At 43.7% G+C, this 16733-nt stretch overlaps 2 protein-coding genes across 3 annotated transcripts; one reads left to right on the top strand and one right to left on the bottom strand.

Annotated features, from left to right (window-relative positions):
- Positions 1 to 114: 114 nt before the first annotated feature.
- On the top strand, positions 115 to 7070 carry irf3 (interferon regulatory factor 3). 2 transcript variants are annotated; one of them, XM_058062737.2, is made up of 11 exons: positions 115 to 220; positions 713 to 879; positions 963 to 1131; positions 1904 to 1965; positions 2044 to 2086; positions 2157 to 2222; positions 2318 to 2563; positions 2636 to 2726; positions 4629 to 4918; positions 4976 to 5094; positions 6347 to 7070. In XM_058062737.2, exons 2-11 carry the CDS (start codon positions 715 to 717, stop codon positions 6455 to 6457), a joined length of 1362 nt encoding a protein of 453 aa, XP_057918720.2. In that variant the 5' UTR covers positions 115 to 220; positions 713 to 714; the 3' UTR covers positions 6458 to 7070. The 2 variants fall into 2 exon arrangements, with proteins under 2 accessions (XP_057918720.2, XP_057918721.2); XM_058062738.2 differs by lacking the exon at positions 2318 to 2563.
- On the bottom strand, positions 5322 to 13895 carry LOC131110058 (chaperone Ric-8A). Its single transcript, XM_058062736.2, has 14 exons — positions 13597 to 13895; positions 13311 to 13405; positions 13192 to 13239; positions 12812 to 12829; positions 11449 to 11538; positions 10776 to 11374; positions 9621 to 9756; positions 9340 to 9528; positions 9169 to 9263; positions 8899 to 9049; positions 7939 to 8034; positions 7709 to 7853; positions 7364 to 7643; positions 5322 to 7297 (listed from the first exon to the last, which is right to left on the bottom strand). The coding sequence occupies exons 2-14, from the start codon at positions 13398 to 13400 to the stop codon at positions 7165 to 7167; spliced, it is 2070 nt and encodes a 689-aa protein (XP_057918719.2). The 5' UTR covers positions 13401 to 13405; positions 13597 to 13895; the 3' UTR covers positions 5322 to 7164.
- Positions 13896 to 16733: the final 2838 nt, after the last annotated feature.

Below are 16733 nucleotides of genomic sequence, written 5' to 3'. Positions count from 1 at the left end.
TCATTTATTAATAATCTAAGTCCTCACAAGTGTTTCAATTCCAGATGTGTGTGAGGGCTGGGTTGACGACATTTGGAAAACGAAACTGAAATCTTTGGAGTTTCCCGTGAAAGCAGCACTCGCCACTACTTAAAGCTGTGTTAGCGGGGCAAAACTCATTGTCATGTTAGAACGACGGCACCTGAACTCACCACAAAGCCGAAGGTCGACCATTTTCCAGGTAAAATGTTTCTTTTTTTAAAAATATTTTCACTGAAAATACCTGTCGACTTTGTTATTTTAAGTCGCGCCGTAGTATGATTTAACTTTAACTAGTGCACAAGCTCGGGCTAACATACTCAGGCTAACATTTCGCGTTCAGTTTTGGCTAGTTTTGATATGTTATTAAAAGGAACGACGGAGTTACTTCTTGTTCCTTTATCTTACGGCTCAGAAATGTGTTAATTTATTAAAAAACATATGTCACCTTTCAACAATGGAGTTGTTGGGAGATTCCAAATCTCCACAAGTCTAGTGGTGGTACCTTTTTATTCTTTGTTTTATTTAGATTCGTTTTATCTATCTATGGGGTAATGGCGCCCTCTACAGGTCAGCAATGTATCCTACTCTATAGCTATTACTTGTACTGTATGCACTTTTAGTACTTTTTATTTTTGCCTGTAGAAAACGACTAAATGATTTGGTTATATGTTTTGTTTTCTTGCTCCTTTAGAGATGGCTCATTCCAAACCTCTGCTAATTCAGTGGCTAAGGACTCAGATTGACAGCGGTACATATCCAGGCGTGCACTGGACAAATCAGCAGGAAACCGAATTTTGCATCCCTTGGAAGCACGCTTTGAGACAAGACGCTTCTGATACGGACATTCTCATCTTTAAGGTACAACTTCTCCTGTAATTAGAATGTTAGATGATAAAATATAGATTATACCGTAATTATTCCCGTACATTTCTGTGCTGTAGGCCTGGGCAAAGGTCAGTGGCAATGGCCGCATTCAGGGCGACGCCTCGGTGTGGAAGAGGAACTTCCGAAGCGCCCTGCGAGCAAAAAAGTTCAAGATGATCGCAGACAATAAGAATGACACTGCCAACCCTCACAAAGTCTTCCGCTGGCCAGACTCAACGTCAGTAGGTGAGGCATTAATTATTGTTACTAATATTATTAGTTATAGTTATAATTTCTCTCATATTTTATTGAACCGGGCTGCACGGCTTCACAGCTAGGAGACTAGGGTTCAATTCCACCCTCGGCCATGTCTGTGTGGGGTTTGCATGTTCTCCCCGTGCATGCGTGGGTTTTCTCCGGGTACTCCGGTTTCCTCCCACATTCCAAAAACATGCTAGGTTAATTAGCGACTCCAAATTGTCCATAGGTATGAATGTGAGTGTGAATGGTTGTTTGTCTATATGTGCCCTGTGATTGGCTGGCTGGCAACCAGTCCAGGGTGTACCCCGCCTCTCGCCCGAAGACAGCTGGGATAGGCTCCAGCACCCCCGCGACCCTCGTGAGGATAAGTGGTAGAAAATGAATGAATTTTATTGAACCGTTATTATTATATATATTATTATTATATTGTGTGTATATATATTGTTATTATTTAGTATTAGTTATTATTTAATATGGTTTTGATTTATACAATTTTTTAATTATCAAGAATGTGTTTTTTTATTGTTGTGACAAAAAAGTATGCATTTAGCACTGTTTATTTTATTGTTATTATTACCAATATTGTTATTGTTAATATTTTATCTCACTGATATATGTTAAAAGGTAACCGTAATAATTAAAAGTATTATTGTCTTCATAAAGGCAGATTTTTTTTAACATGTAGAGATAAATAATTACTACATGTACTGTATATACTGCACTTTTTACAGTTCTTTTATCTTGTACACTCCATAAGACTCAGCTGGACTCCTGAGCCAACACGAGCCTGATTTGTATGAGAGTCCTCCCTTACATGAAGTAAGTGGCCGTGTTGTGTCTACTTCTATCACCGAGAGACGCTAATTCCGATACAAATGCTGTGTCTGCCTGCCTTAGATCCACGTCGTCCCATTTCTGGAGGATCTCTATTGTGCAGAAGGTGAGTACTGATATAACACGAGGTACTGACAGATGATTGCTTCTACAGTAATGACCTAAAATGCCTCCAGAATCCAACCCGAAAGAAGATATTCTACAGCGGTGTCTACAGGAGATGAACATTGGGCCTGAAACAGGTATCAGCATCATTCCATACCAGAACACAGTTGAACGAGTTGTTCAATTCCTAACAACTTTCCCCGCACCCCACCACACACACACACACACACAGAGGACACTGCAGCCTTTGAGCTTCCTCCCGAGCAACAGGAGCTCCAGCATCAGCATGTGATTGGCGGGCAGGCGTTGCCAGGGCAACAGCCATATCCAGTAGCTTTGGAGGGTGCCGTCGGCGAAGCCAGGTTGCCCGAGCAACCGGCGCATCCAATGGCGGGAGCCATGGGAGGGGCGTACGGGGGCCAATATGCGGTGCAATTTCTAGACACTGTGAACAAGACCAAGGAGGGAAATCATTTCAGTAAGTTGGTATTGAAAGTGTGCTTGTAAGTCTGATTTTAATACCTTAATACCTTCTCTCTTGCGTACACAGAGACACAATTCAGGATATCTGTGTACTACAGAGGGGAGAAGGTGTCTGAGCAGCTGGTTGACAATGAAGCTGGATTCCGCTTAGTTTACAGGTAAAGCTCCCAGTATAGGAGGCACTTTGAGATTAAACAATCCAGGACTTTTCATACAAAATCCCACTGAAGAGAACCACATATGTGTGTTACACAGACAGGAAGTAGGAATATACAATCATTCATTTCATGTACCTATAAACGGCAAGGAGGATGGAGAATTCATTTGGAGATGGTGATAAGCTGCAGAGAAGCAAATTTGAATTCATTAAACAGTTGTTGGGCTGCACGGCGATCGAGTGGTTACCGTGCAGACCTCACAGCTAGGAGACCAGGGTTCAATTCCACCCTCGGCCATCTCTCTGTGTGGAGTTTGCATGTTCTCCCCGTGCATGCGTGGGTTTTCTCCGGGTACTCCGGTTTCCTCCCACATTCCAAAAACATGCTAGGTTAATTGGCGACTCCAAATTGTTCATAGGTATGAGTGTGAGTGTGAATGGTTGTTTGTCTATATGTGCCCTGTGATTGGCTGGCCACCAGTCCAGGGTGTACCCCGCCTCTTGCCCGAAGACAGCTGGGATAGGCTCCAGCACCCCCGCGACCCTCATGAGGAGAAGCGGTAGAAAATGAATGAATGTGTATACAAAACCTGTTTACGATGTTCTAAATACAGATTTTAACATTAGAGCCCTCTAGACATGACATAGCAGCCACATAGTCACGTTTACATTTGTATTACCCAATGTAGTAGATATTCATTCATTCATTCATTTTCTACCGCTTATCCTCACGAGGGTTGCGGGGGGTGTTGGAGCCTATCCCAGCTGTCTTCAGGCGAGAGGCGGGGTACACCCTGGACTGGTGGCCAGCCAATCACAGGGCACATATAGACAAACAACCATTCACACTCACATTCATACCTAGGACAATTTGGAGTCGCCAATTAACCTAGCATGTTTTTGGAATGTGGGAGGAAACCGGAGTACCCGGAGAAAACCCACGCATGCACGGGGAGAACATGCAAACTCCGCACAGACATGGCTGAGGGTGGGATTGAACTCAGGTCTCCTAGCTGTGAGGTCTGTGCGCTAACCACTTGACCGCCGTGCAGCCCATAGTAGATATTATCAGTTAAAATGAGACATGTTAGACATAAATAAGATAACACAAATGGTGACCACGTCTAGTGCTTGTCTCACCAGATATCTAGTGACACCTTGTGGCCAATGTAGAATACTACATTCAAATTTACAACGCTTCTCTGCCTTGAATTTGTAGTTTAATTCATTTAGCCATTTTTATGATTGAAAATGCTTCATTTATGGTAATGGTAATGGTTGTATTTCATTTGAACATGCATCAGATTACAATTGAATGCATCACATAATCAGTTCACAGTTCCACATGTCCAAAAGGAGTAGGAAGAAGCAAAGCTTATTAAATCCTACCCCTCCATCTGGTACTTTTACAATCAGTAACTGTTACATTTGTTCACTTCCTGCTTTCCATACAGTTTAAGTTTTTTTTTCAGTTTTTAATTTAAATAATGCGCCTCGTACAGAAGTAGGAGGTGATATGAGCATCCAATGACATAATGGGTACCATAGTAAGTGTCAACATAGTGATATATATATAGCACATCATGACTGGTTCAAGAATCTTTTTAAAATTTAGATAATTAACATAAATATAATAAACAGAACCAATGTTGTAATCGCACTAAGAGGCACCTTTCTTAGCCAGCATGAATAGCTTTGATGTGTGACACTGAGAAACATTTTAATTTGCATGTCGAGGTAGATAAAGCGGCTGAATGATAAGGAGGTCGCCTACAGCCATAGCTGATGCATGTGTTTTTTGACCCAGAGCTCCAGGCGGTTACTTGTTTTCGTAGACCAAACACCCGGTACTATAGGAGACTGCAGATAATTGAAGCGGTAAATACATCATCTTTACTTTTAGGCCACAGATGACGGAGCCCATGATGGACAAGGAGTCAGGCCTGTCTTTGGTCTCCCTGCCCAGTCCCACCACCATTAGAGACCAAACCCAGGCCAAGCTGACCCAGTGCATCCTGGACAAGCTGGGCGAAGGCTTGGATTTGGGCGTGTCAGGTGACATCATTTACGGCCAGCGGCGAGGTGAAATCAAAGCGTTTTGGAGTTTCTCTCAGTTCGACCAAAGCGGTCAGAAACAAGAGATCTCCAAGCTGCAGCGACAACCACTTTACCAGTTCAGGGACTTTATCCAAGGTAGGATTTGACTCAGTGGTGTGTTTACTTGCCCTGATGGCTGGAATCATTGTGTAGGAATTCTGGACTTTATTGGAGGCAAAGCGTGTGGGCCCTGCTCTCTTTTCCTCTGCTTGGGTGAGAAGTGGCCTGATCCGGACAATAGACCTTGGAACAAGAAACTCATCATGGTGGAGGTGAGGTCAAACTTAACATGATTTAAAATCAATGTTGGGCAAATGAGTCTAATAAATTATTACTTATAGTTACTTTCCCCATTTCTTTCCCTTTTAACACGAGAAATTAGTTAATATGAGCTAGCTAACAACAGATGTCATTAGGACACACCTATTTACATGCTTTGAGCATGCATTAACATGTGCACTGACGATAACATGTTGCGGTCTTTTTTTCTGCTCCTTAGTCCCGTGTAAAGCTTTTATTAGACAGTGAAATACATGCAAAAAATAAAAAAAAAATACATGCACCGATCGATTTATGCCAATTTCTTCAAAAGGAAAAACAAATAAATCGAAAAAGAAAAGGAGTTAGACAAAAATAAAGTAAACATGCATTAACGTGAACTAGGCTGTTCATTTTCTGACCATAAATATGAATTCAATGCTCGCCCCATGCAAATGTCTGAATTTAGACATTACAGTAAAAAGTACTCAATTCCCACTTCTTATTGGAATGGATTCTCCTTGACTCATGCCCCACTACTCCAAGTTTCATGGAAATTGGTAAACTATCCAATCCAATCCACTTTATTTATATAGCACAATTTATTAACAGAGTTTCCAAAGTGCTGCACAGACTAGTAAAATAAAAAGTAAAAATAAAATACAATAAATAAAGGTACAAATTTAATTTAATCCAAAACTAAAAGATCAAATTAGAAATAAAATAGATATTAAAATATTAAAAACAAGAAAAAAATAAAACCAATTAAAATAAAAAGAAAGAACTAAAAGATACAGGACCATAATACTCACTCCGAGTTAAAAGCCAGAGAATAAAAGTGGGTTTTAAGACGAGACTTAAAGCTTTCGATGTTGGGGGCCTTTTTTACTTGGGAGGGGAGAGAGTTCCATAGCTTGGGGCCAACCACAGAAAAGGCTCGGTCTTCCCTGGTCTTAAGTCTCGTCTTAGGCACCACAAGTTGGAGCTGGCCCTCGGACCTCAGTGACCGCGCTGGAGAGTAAATTTGGATGAGGTCTGAGATGTATTTGGGGGCCAGGCCATTCAACGCCTTAAGTCCTAAAATCTTAAATCATAAAGCGAACAGGCAACCAATGCAGGGAGGCCGGAATTGGGGTGATGTGCTCCCCCTTTTTGGTTCCTGTTAAAAGCCGTGCCGCAGAGTTCTAGACTAACTGTAAGCGGGTTTTTGTGTGAGTGTGCAGCCTGACGCTGATGTAATTCATATTCCTCTACCTCCATCTTCAGGTGGTTATCACGTCGCTGGAGATCTTGAAGAACCTGGCAGTTGAGGGCGGCGCTTCCTCCCTGCAGTCTGTGGAACTGCAGTTGTCGCTGGAAGAGATGGTCATAGGCTGACGTTGCCCTTTTCTTTTCTAGTGCCAAAGTCACCAACGTTTACAATGAATCCTTTGCATAGCACTTGCACAAACCTCATGTTTTCCTCTTGTGCCTCTGTAATTTTACGTACTTAAAGTAAGATTTATGCACAATGCCAATTACAAGATCGACACTCATTCTGTTCATCATGTGTTTAATCATAATCACATTTCTCACTTAATTGGTTGATGAATGAAGCCAGTTAAATCAGAGGCGTGAAGGCTATTCCGCGCAGACCTCACAGCTAGGAGACCAGGGTTCAATTCCACCCTCAGCCATCTCTGTGTGGAGTTTGCATGTTCTCCCCGTGCATGCGTGGGTTTTCTCCGGGTACTCCGGTTTCCTCCCACATTCCAAAAACATGCTAGGTTAATTGGCGACTCCAAATTGTCCATAGGTATGAATGTGAGTGTGAATGGTTGTTTGTCTATATGTGCCCTGTGATTGGCTGGCCACCAGTACCCCGCCTCTCGCCCAAAGACAGCTGGGATAGGCTCCAGCACCCCCGCGACCCTCGTGAGGAAAAGCGGTAGAAAATGAATGAATGAATGAATATCCTGGGGGGCCAATTAAAATAAAACAGTTAAAAACGCGTGCCTGTGTGACTTCTCTCTAAGCGTCTCCACCACTTATGACAAATATCCGAGCATTTAAAGTAGCAAAGAAAGAAATAGATAGAATGGACTTCACTGATTTGAGTCCTTCTCTACTTCATCTGTGTCTGATGCCGACTCTTCTGTGAGGCTGTTCTCCCTCAGTCCCGCCATCGGGACCAGCTTCCCATCTGCGTCCACTCCCATTGGCTGAATGATGTTATCCCTGCGGTAAACGTTAACGTAGTTATGATGCTGATGGACTTGCCTGATTATGTTGATTTTAACACACCTGGACAGCTTGTTGAAAAGCCTAATGAGCCTCTTCGCCTCCTCCTCCTTTTCCTCCTCTGTCATCCCCTCCATGTGGTCTGCCTGCTCACTTTCCACTCTCCCTGTCACCGGGTTGATGCGATCTTTAACCTGGCGGTACTCCTCGGTGTCCGAATCTGAGTCGCTGGAGTAAAGAGCGTCGCTGCTGAAGGCGCTGGACGCCGGGCCACCCAGCAGGCCTCTGGTGGCGAGGAGGCCTGCTGCGTTGCCGTAGCCTGTGTACTTGACGAAACGCCTCACTAAGCAGAGAAAAGGAGGAGAGGTTTGTTGTTATTTATAAACAATTATAGGTGTTTAGTTTTACCATTTTCCTTGCAGAGGACAAAAATGAGGTCAGCGGCGCAGTGTTTGAGGTCCGTGTCCAGGTGAGTCATGAGACGGATCAGGCGACTCTTCAAAGTGCAGCCTTCTTCCGGCCTCTGGGAAACATCTCTCAGAGGAGGCAGGATCTGTTGTTCATAAAATGGACACATGATTATGGACCAGCACAAATACAGTGTAAAAGCAATATATACAAATGAACAATATTATTACATATTTCCTGATGTAATGGCGTGTTTCTTTATGGGCCCGGCAGCTTTCTGTCAGTAGATTGAGGACTGGAGTCAGTTTCTCTTTGACTTTATCTCCCTGGGAAGCACAACAAAAGCAATAACTATGTTATTGTTGCATCGTGATGATATCATCTATACTGGTAGTCCCATTTTGTTATGCAAATATGACCCCAAGAACATTCATTCATTCATTCATTTTCTACCGCTTTTCCTCAAGAGGGTCGCGGGGGTGCTGGAGCCTATCCCAGCTGTCTTCGGGCGAGAGGTGGGGTACACCCTGGACTGGTGGCCAGCCAATCACAGGGCACATATAGACAAACAACCATTCACACTCACATTCATACCTATGGACAATTTGGAGTCGCCAATTAGCCCAGCATGTTTTTGGAATGTGGGAGGAAACCGGAGTACCCGGAGAAAACCCACGCATGCACGGGGAGAACATGCAAACTCCACACAGAGATGGCCGAGGGTGGAATTGAACCCTGGTCTCCTAGCTGTGAGGTCTGCGCGCTAACCACTCAATTTTTTCACACCAATTACCATCACAGTTTGGTTCGAAATATGTGGCTTGTACTTTCAGGTACAGTAATTGACTTACGGCGTATGCAGTAAACTAATGTTTACAGCCAGAAATAATGCAAAGCCCATGAATCTATTCTGGAAATTCATTCATTCATTCATTTTCTACCGCTTTTCCTATAATGAATGAAAATATTCACATACAGCAAGAACACAAAGCTAAGCTGTGGATGTTTTGTGTAGATAACATTGCATATACTGACTTACTGTACATTGGATTGGTTTTACAATCCTCAATGCACAAAAAGTGGCGCCATTTGTCTGTATGCTGCCCTTAGTGGAAAAAGTACACCCCTGTCCTAGAGGACTTGCTCACCATTCCCACTAGAAGTGGATAAGATTGTGAAATCTCTCTTACTGCTTCCAGGCGTCGCTCCATGAACAGCAGCAGGGTGTGGACAAAGTCCATGTTGACTCCCTGGTACTGCTCTGAGTCGAGCTCCAGTGGCACCATCAGAAGAACATCCAGACACTGCAGAGGCAGCGCCGACAACAGGTTGACTGTGTGACTGCAAGATAAAAAGATAATAATTTTATAAAAAACTGACTTAAATGAATGAAGGAGTGACAGCATCGTTATTTTAGTCATGTTCTGTATATTGAATTTAATGAGAGATGAAATGGTTACCCCTGCAGTTCATCAGTGTCCTCCGGCAACAAGCACTTCCGCGTCATGCAGAGATGCAGGATTGCCACTAGATGGCGGTATAGAGCCGCATCAGCCTGGGGAGTGAACCAACATACAGGTGTACTATTGTGAAAGGAAGCAAGCAGGAATTCAGTTCACACTGGTGCTCACCTCACTCGGGGTCTGCCTGTGGGTTCTGTGCGTGACGTTGAAGAGGATTTTGAGGATCTCAATGATGCGCTGAGAGGTCTCCAGAGAAATGGGTGGTGCCGATGGGTCCTGTACACACTCGTACTGCTCCTTCCATTGCACGTCCAGGTAGCTCTCCAGGGCGGCTGAGAGGATGGAGACACCTCCCTCCTGGAACAGGCAAATTCAGATAAAACTCACTGTATCCTATATCAAAACTTAACTCCAGGGTCTCTATCACTGTTGTACAACTGGAAAGTCACCTGCTGAAGCTGAGTGCTGAGTTCAGGTCGCAGTGCAGTGATGAGGAAGGTGAGTCGTAATTCGTAGAAATGAACACTAGAGGAAGACGGGCAACTGATACTGGAGGAGATGCGCTCTTTCAGGCCACATATCAGCCTGACCAAAATAAGATAAAAAGCTGTGTTAAACAGTATGGTCAACATATGAATATAAATAGTAGGGGTGTCATGAGATCAAACTGGCCGTACAAAAACAAGACGAGATGAGATTTTAACATTACTTTTAAGTACCATGACAAACTTATTCATTCATTTTCTACTGTTTATCCTCACGAGGGTCGCGGACATGCTGGGGCCTATCCCAGCTGTCCTCAGGTGAGAGGCGGGGTCCATCCTGGACTGGTCACCAGCCAATCACAGGGCACATATAGACAAACAACCATTCACACTCACATTCATACCTATGGACAATTTGGAGTCACCAATTAACCTAGCATGTTTTTGGAATGTGGGAGGAAACCGGAGTACTCGGAGAAAACCCACACATGCACGGGGAGAACATGCAAACTCCACACAGAGATGGCTGAGGGTGGAATTGAACTCAGGTCTCCTAGCTGTGAGGCTTGTGTGCTAACCACTCGTCCGCCGTACAGCCCCCAATATATTGAAATATACTGATTTAATTTCTACTAGGTTCTGCACTGTGTGTATGCCAGCTGCCCTGCCTCCACCCACCGAGACAAAGACACAGTATGACTAACAAAAGGGAGCGCCTCCGGTGCGCCTTATAGGTTCCAAAATCTGTAAAAATGTTGAGAATCAGAGAACAATGCGTAATAATGCGTAACAATGTGCCGCTTCTCCTTCACATCGAGAGGAGTCAGTTGAGGTGGATGCCTCCCGGACGCCTCCCTGGTGAGGTGTTCCGGGCATGCCCAGCCGGGAAAAGGCCCCGGGGCAGATCTAGGACACGCTGGAGGGATTATGTCTCACAGCTGGCCTGAGAACGCCTTAGTGTCCTCCCGGTGGAGCTGGAGGAGGTGGCCGGGGACCGGGAAGTCTGGGCTTCCCTAAGACTGCTGCCCCCGCGACCCGGACCCGGATAAGCGGAGGAAAGTGGATGGATGGAGATCTTGTGACACCCCTAATAAACAGCCATGAATACAAAATTCCCACCTGAGTACACTGAATCTCTCCTGTGCCCAGGTGCTGTTATAGACCACATTACACAACACCTTCAAGGCCTCTTTCTTCTGCATCTCCTCTCCTGACGCCCCATCCTCTTCATCGTCGCCGTCCATCTTGCTCTCACGCCGGTCCTTCCTCCCTCGCTGTAGTTCCTTGTGATGGATGCTGCCTCTATGCGTTTCATTAATGCTGGGCCTGTGGCTTCCAGGCCAGCTGATGCTGTCCAGGTCGCTGCAGTTGGTGGCACTGTCATCATTCTTGGCATCATCCTCAAACGCACAGCACTCTTCATTCTGGTCGTTGACTTCGGTGTCGCTGCCATCGCCGCAACACTTCGGTGCTTTGACCTCGGCGAGGGAACAGATGATGTTGTCGTAGAAATTGGAGTCAGCGTCGCTGGGGTCATCGATTGCGTCACTCGTGCTCAGCCCAGCCAGTTTGGCCAGAGTGAGGAGGGCGCTGTCGGTGACCAAAGGGCCCAGGACCCTCTTGTCTCTGGAGAGTATCCTCAGGGTATGGAGTGCTACTCTCAGAAGACGACAGTGGACTCCAGTTCGTATAAACCTCACCAGCACCACAGCCAGACTCTGAAGACAAATAAGTGCACACTTGAACAGAATTCATGACAGGAAGATCCAAGAATAAGACGGAGCGTCCAGACCTGTCTGAGGAGGAGACCCTGGTCTTCTTGGTCATTCCCTTCCCAATCAGAGTCAGAATCGGTGCCATCTCTTACTTTATACTTCCTGAACTGATAAAACAGGACATGACAACTATGGGTTATTTTTATGGTGTATAAACCAGATTTTAGATTTAAAAGTGATATTTCTGAAATTTCATATTCATTATATTCTCTTCATAGCCATAAGACTCTTACTTGTGTGTGATGCTACTAACACTTTCCAGTGTTGTACAGGAAGTGAGTTTGCGGTGGGCTACAACCCCAACAGTAGCCTGTGTTATTATTATGATGATGATTATTACTACGTTACTGCGATTGTATCTGTTGTGAGATCATTCAAACCTGCAATAAAAAGCCTGTCATTCCGGTGATCAAGTTTGGTGCTTGTGTGTCACACCAAACACGAGAGTTCCATTACTGACACCTAGTGACCGGTGTAGAATACTATCATCATATCACCACAGTCTATTCTGAATGCCTTAAATGGACTACAATACTAAACTAACAATACATACAAATAACAATAACAGGCCGTATTCAGCCATTTTCAAATGCCGTGGCGATAGGAACAAGCCAAAGGATCCCGAGCATTGTAGTGATGCTGGCCTTTTAGGTGGCTAATTAGATGAAATTTGATATGTTGAGGCTGCATGGTGGTCGTGTGGTTAGCACGCATACCTCACAGCTAGGAGACCCGAGTTCAATTCCACCCTCAGCCATCTCTGTGTGGAGTTTGCATGTTCTCCCCGTGCATGCGTGGGTTTTCTCCGGGTACTCCGGTTTCCTCCCACATTCCAAAAACATGCTAGGTTAATTGGTGACTCCAAATTGTCCATAGGTATGAATGTGAGTGTGAATGGTTGTTTGTCTATATGTGCCCTGTGATTGGCTGGCCACCAGTCGAGGGTGTACCATGCCTCCCGCCCGAAGACAGCCGGGATAGGCTCCAGCACACCCGTGACCCTTGTGAGGATAAGCGGTAGAATATGAATGAATGAATGATCGACGCCACGTTTGTTTACAAATGAGCCCAGGGGAACAGGCCATTTGCAGCATGTCACAGAGAAGGCGTGCTTGATTTGCTCACACTAACCCACCAACAGGACAGTACGGGTAATCTCACCTCATTAGAGCTATTTTTTTAATGTTACCAGATTCATCACTATGATGCCATAATTCCTCAAATCCCCACCTATACTGATAGAACTAAAACAAATTTTAACACAATTTACTCTCTGTATTATTTTAATATTTAACAAAATTATGTATTAGGAAAGTGACAAACTACCCATACTGTAGTATTGTGGCTGTTTAGGCATGCGTAACTGCCGCAGCTCTGTACCTCTTCCAGCTTCCTTTGCTACAGATGAGCAGCCAGACAGCCGTGCGAAAAAGACACAGGAAAAGGAGAAAGAAAACAACATCAGTACACTCATAAAAGAGATTCACTTGAATGCTGCTCAGAGTCTTCAAAAGATTATCACGAGGGCAGGGTGATGGAACCTCAATCTGCCTGAGCATGCAGCGAGAGAGGATCAGGGTGGTCTGATACAGCAGAATTACTAATAAGACTAAGGAAGAGAGCTGATAAAGGGTAGAGGAAGTGAGTGGATGACGTAGAGGAAGGGGATAGTGTGATAGTGGAGGGAAGAAATAAACACTACGGGGGCTTGGTGGTTAACTATTTGCTGCCAGATGCACTGTACTGTAAAAGATGCTTACGTTCCTTTTGTCCATGTCCTCTGCGTCAAAGAAGAAACACTGTGCATACTGTTAGAATACAAAAAGAAATATTTGTCAGTATACATACTGCATGCACGATGTATTTGTGTTTACATTACCTCTCTGTTGAACTCCTGCAGCTGGTTGTGAACGCCATTCTCATCCCTGTGCCTGATGCACCAAATAATCCCCTCCACATCCACGACCATGCTTCCTGCACACGCACATCCGCCAATAACGGAAATGAATGGTGCACAATAATCACAGTGAGTGAGAGATTATGTATACCGTTCACAGCACAGGCATGATTCATGTAAAGATAAAATGACTTGAATGTGACTTTGAAATGCACACGTGAGATAAATCACTCATGATACAGAAACACATTTAAACAAACTATCTTACCTTGAGTTGTTATCTTTTTGAAGTGGGTGCTGCAGCAGCTCCAGTGTTTCTTAGTTCCTCGTATGCGTACAGTGAGCAGGATTCTGGCAGGTTTTGCTCAGTTCACTTGCCACTTCACTTCTCCACACACTCTCTCTCTCCTGTTAATCCAAGAGAGATGCAGGGGCCACAGAGTTTATAATCCACTAATGGACTCCAAGATTATATATATGTGCTGACCCTGTAACCTCTTCTAGGTTTTCCAGACTTGCACTCCTCTATCTCTCTGTCTCCATCCATCAAATCTATCTCCCTAATCGCTGTGACGTCATTAAAATAACCATGAAGATGTTACTTATAACCCTCTTTTAACCCCATTTTCTATAGCACTTATCCTGGTCCTGCACTGGTCAGTAGCCAATCACAGAGCACATATAGACAAACAACCATTCACACTCACATTCATACCTATGGACAATTTGGAGTCGCCAATTAACCTAGCATGTTTTTGGAATGTGGGAGGAAACCGGAAAAAACCCATGGACACACGGGGAGAACATGCAAACTCAAGCGGAGATTCTAAGCTAATATTCTGAAGTTTCCATCCAACAGTTTGAATCTACAAATTCTACAGACACTGAGGAATGGGTGTCTGAACACACGGAAAATTTTGAATTTCTGATGATTGCTTCTATTTACTGCTGTCAAGAGATTAAAAAAAGGAGCAATTAATTAATTGATCTCATTAATCTTTTTTAATCTCACCTAAAAATTGCTGAGAAAAACCAAACACATATATGTCCAACGAATGCCCACCTCAGGGTGTGACTGTTGTTTTCCAACTGTCATACAGGAAGAGTAAATTTGGAGATTAAAAATAAGATTAACACAATTTAATTTATTAAAACATTAATTTATTGCAAAGTCAAAGCGCGCAGACCTCACAGCTAGGAGACCTGAGTTCAATCCTACCCTCGGCCATCTCTGTGTGGAGTTTGCATGTTCTCCCCGTGCATGCGTGGGTTTTCTCCGGGTACTCCGGTTTCCTCCCACATTCCAAAAACATGCTAGGTTAATTGGCGACTCCAAATTGTCCATAGGTATGAATGCGAGCGTGAATGGTTGTTTTGTCTATATGTGCCCTGTGATTGGCTGGCCACCAGCCCAGGATGTACCCGACCTCTTGCCCGAAGACAGCTGGGATAGGCTCCAGCACCCCCGCAACCCTCGTGAGGATAAGCGGTAGAAAATTAATGAATGAATGCTTCTATTTTCTTCAGACACATGTTCCTTCAAAATAACTAACCACGCCTTGCATGCCATTCCAATGTTGACAAAGGTACTACAAACAACAAGTATTTCACACAGGTTTTTCTATAATTAGGCATTCCAATTGCCTTCCAAAGGTGTGCCATTTTGGAGAACCGACGTCACTAATATGATGCAAACAAAGCTCTGTGGCTTTCTCACACTGTAGCTTGTCTTTGAAGTTTGCTGTGATTGTTTGTTAAATTAAAATAAAAATAAACTTCAAAGGCACAACACTGATGCACAGTCCAGGTTTTCCTTTGCTCCAGGAGTTCCTTGCCTTTATGACAAAAGTGGCTAAATGGTTGTCTATTAAGGTTAAAAGTTCAATGTTATTTTGGTATCAAGGTGTGGCTAATACATCCAGGCTAAAATTGATATGTGAAAAATACAATATGTGTACCTGGACTAACTATTTACATTTACTGGACCCTTGTTAGTAAAAGGCCAATTGTCATTGGAATTGCGTTGAAGTTTGCAATTGGTCAAACATATGTGTTTATTGAGCCTGCAGTTCCGATTATATCCTAGATTGGTGTCTCAACAATGTTACCTTTCCAATGACATACAACATGCCTGGGTGTACAAACAAGGTGCAGCGTAAAAAGAGGACCACCTTATTGTTATTATGTTATCAAGACATTTTGGACAGTTCTGTGCTTTGTTTACTTTGGTCCATGTAGTTTTGCAAACATACCAGAACCAATGTAGCACATTACACACCATTATACTGTTATTTATACATCTGCGATCCGTAAACCTGACTTCCGATGCCATTCCGCTGATCTTTTGACCTGTTTTGCTTGCATGGATGTCACGGGAGCTCCTGAAAGCAAGAAAAAAAAATCTGTGAGAAGATAATAAAACAGAGAATGACAGTTTTTCCTGGCAGGATACTCACTCTTGTGCCCAGTAGGTAGAGGAAACGGGGCCAGGAGGCTCTCAAGTGTCCAACTGGTAGCTGCAGTGTTACAACAACAGGATGTACACAACATCAGGGATAAATTGGAAAAAGAAAGAGAAGCGTCCCCACCAATTACTCCCATGAATGCATTATATACCTTGAAGATGAATAGGATGCAGGCTATCAAGATGCCAAAATAACTGCTGATAACACGCAATTTATTGAGACATTGTGACAAAGTGTCATAACACTGGGGCCACAATAAATCACATCTGAACACCACTGACCCGTAAGGTGTCAATCAACTGGACTTAACTAGTTACGTAATGCGGCTTTTCATTGTTCTGTTATCATGTGCACTCATGGACTCTTTAAAAGGTGTACCAGGGACGTTGAGCCTTAATCGAGGTCAGTCCTCCATGTGTGCGTTTTTTTTTTTTTTGTGGTAATTATATGGCAAAACATTTCATTGGCTATAGTTGCTGAGGCGCTGCAATGATTCATTCAGCACAGCCAATTAAATGCTTTGCATGTTAGAAATTCATGATGGGACGCCATCATGTAGTACCATATTGGTACTTGTATATTTCTTACCTATGTTTGAGTGTTAAGTTGCCGTGTGATGATTTTAGCATTCTTTCAAAGACTGTTATACTGAGTCATGACCTCCTGCAATTTCCAATGGATTGACAAGCTTGTTGTGGGTTCCCTTGTAGGTCGTGATTCTCGCCAAAGAAAGACCTACAGTTGCCTCACGTGAGCGTCTCGAGCTAATAGCCCATTTTTTTTCCACAGTAATAGAAACATATGACCAGAGGAGATTTTCCTGCCTGAGGCATTCACAGTCACGCAAAACAGTCAAACAGCTAAACGACACAAAACTTAGCTCTCTATGATATCATACTCGTCAAGGTTTAATGTAGATTTTACACACACTATTTGTTAT

The sequence above is a fragment of the Doryrhamphus excisus genome, unplaced genomic scaffold (genome assembly GCF_037039965.1).
Source record: "Doryrhamphus excisus strain RoL-2023G ecotype Guam unplaced genomic scaffold, RoL_Dexc_Guam_v1.1 HiC_scaffold_24, whole genome shotgun sequence".
Taxonomy (NCBI): Eukaryota; Metazoa; Chordata; class Actinopteri; order Syngnathiformes; family Syngnathidae; genus Doryrhamphus; species Doryrhamphus excisus.
Note: the sequence above shows the minus strand (reverse complement) of the source record. Positions and strands in the feature narration are given on the sequence as shown.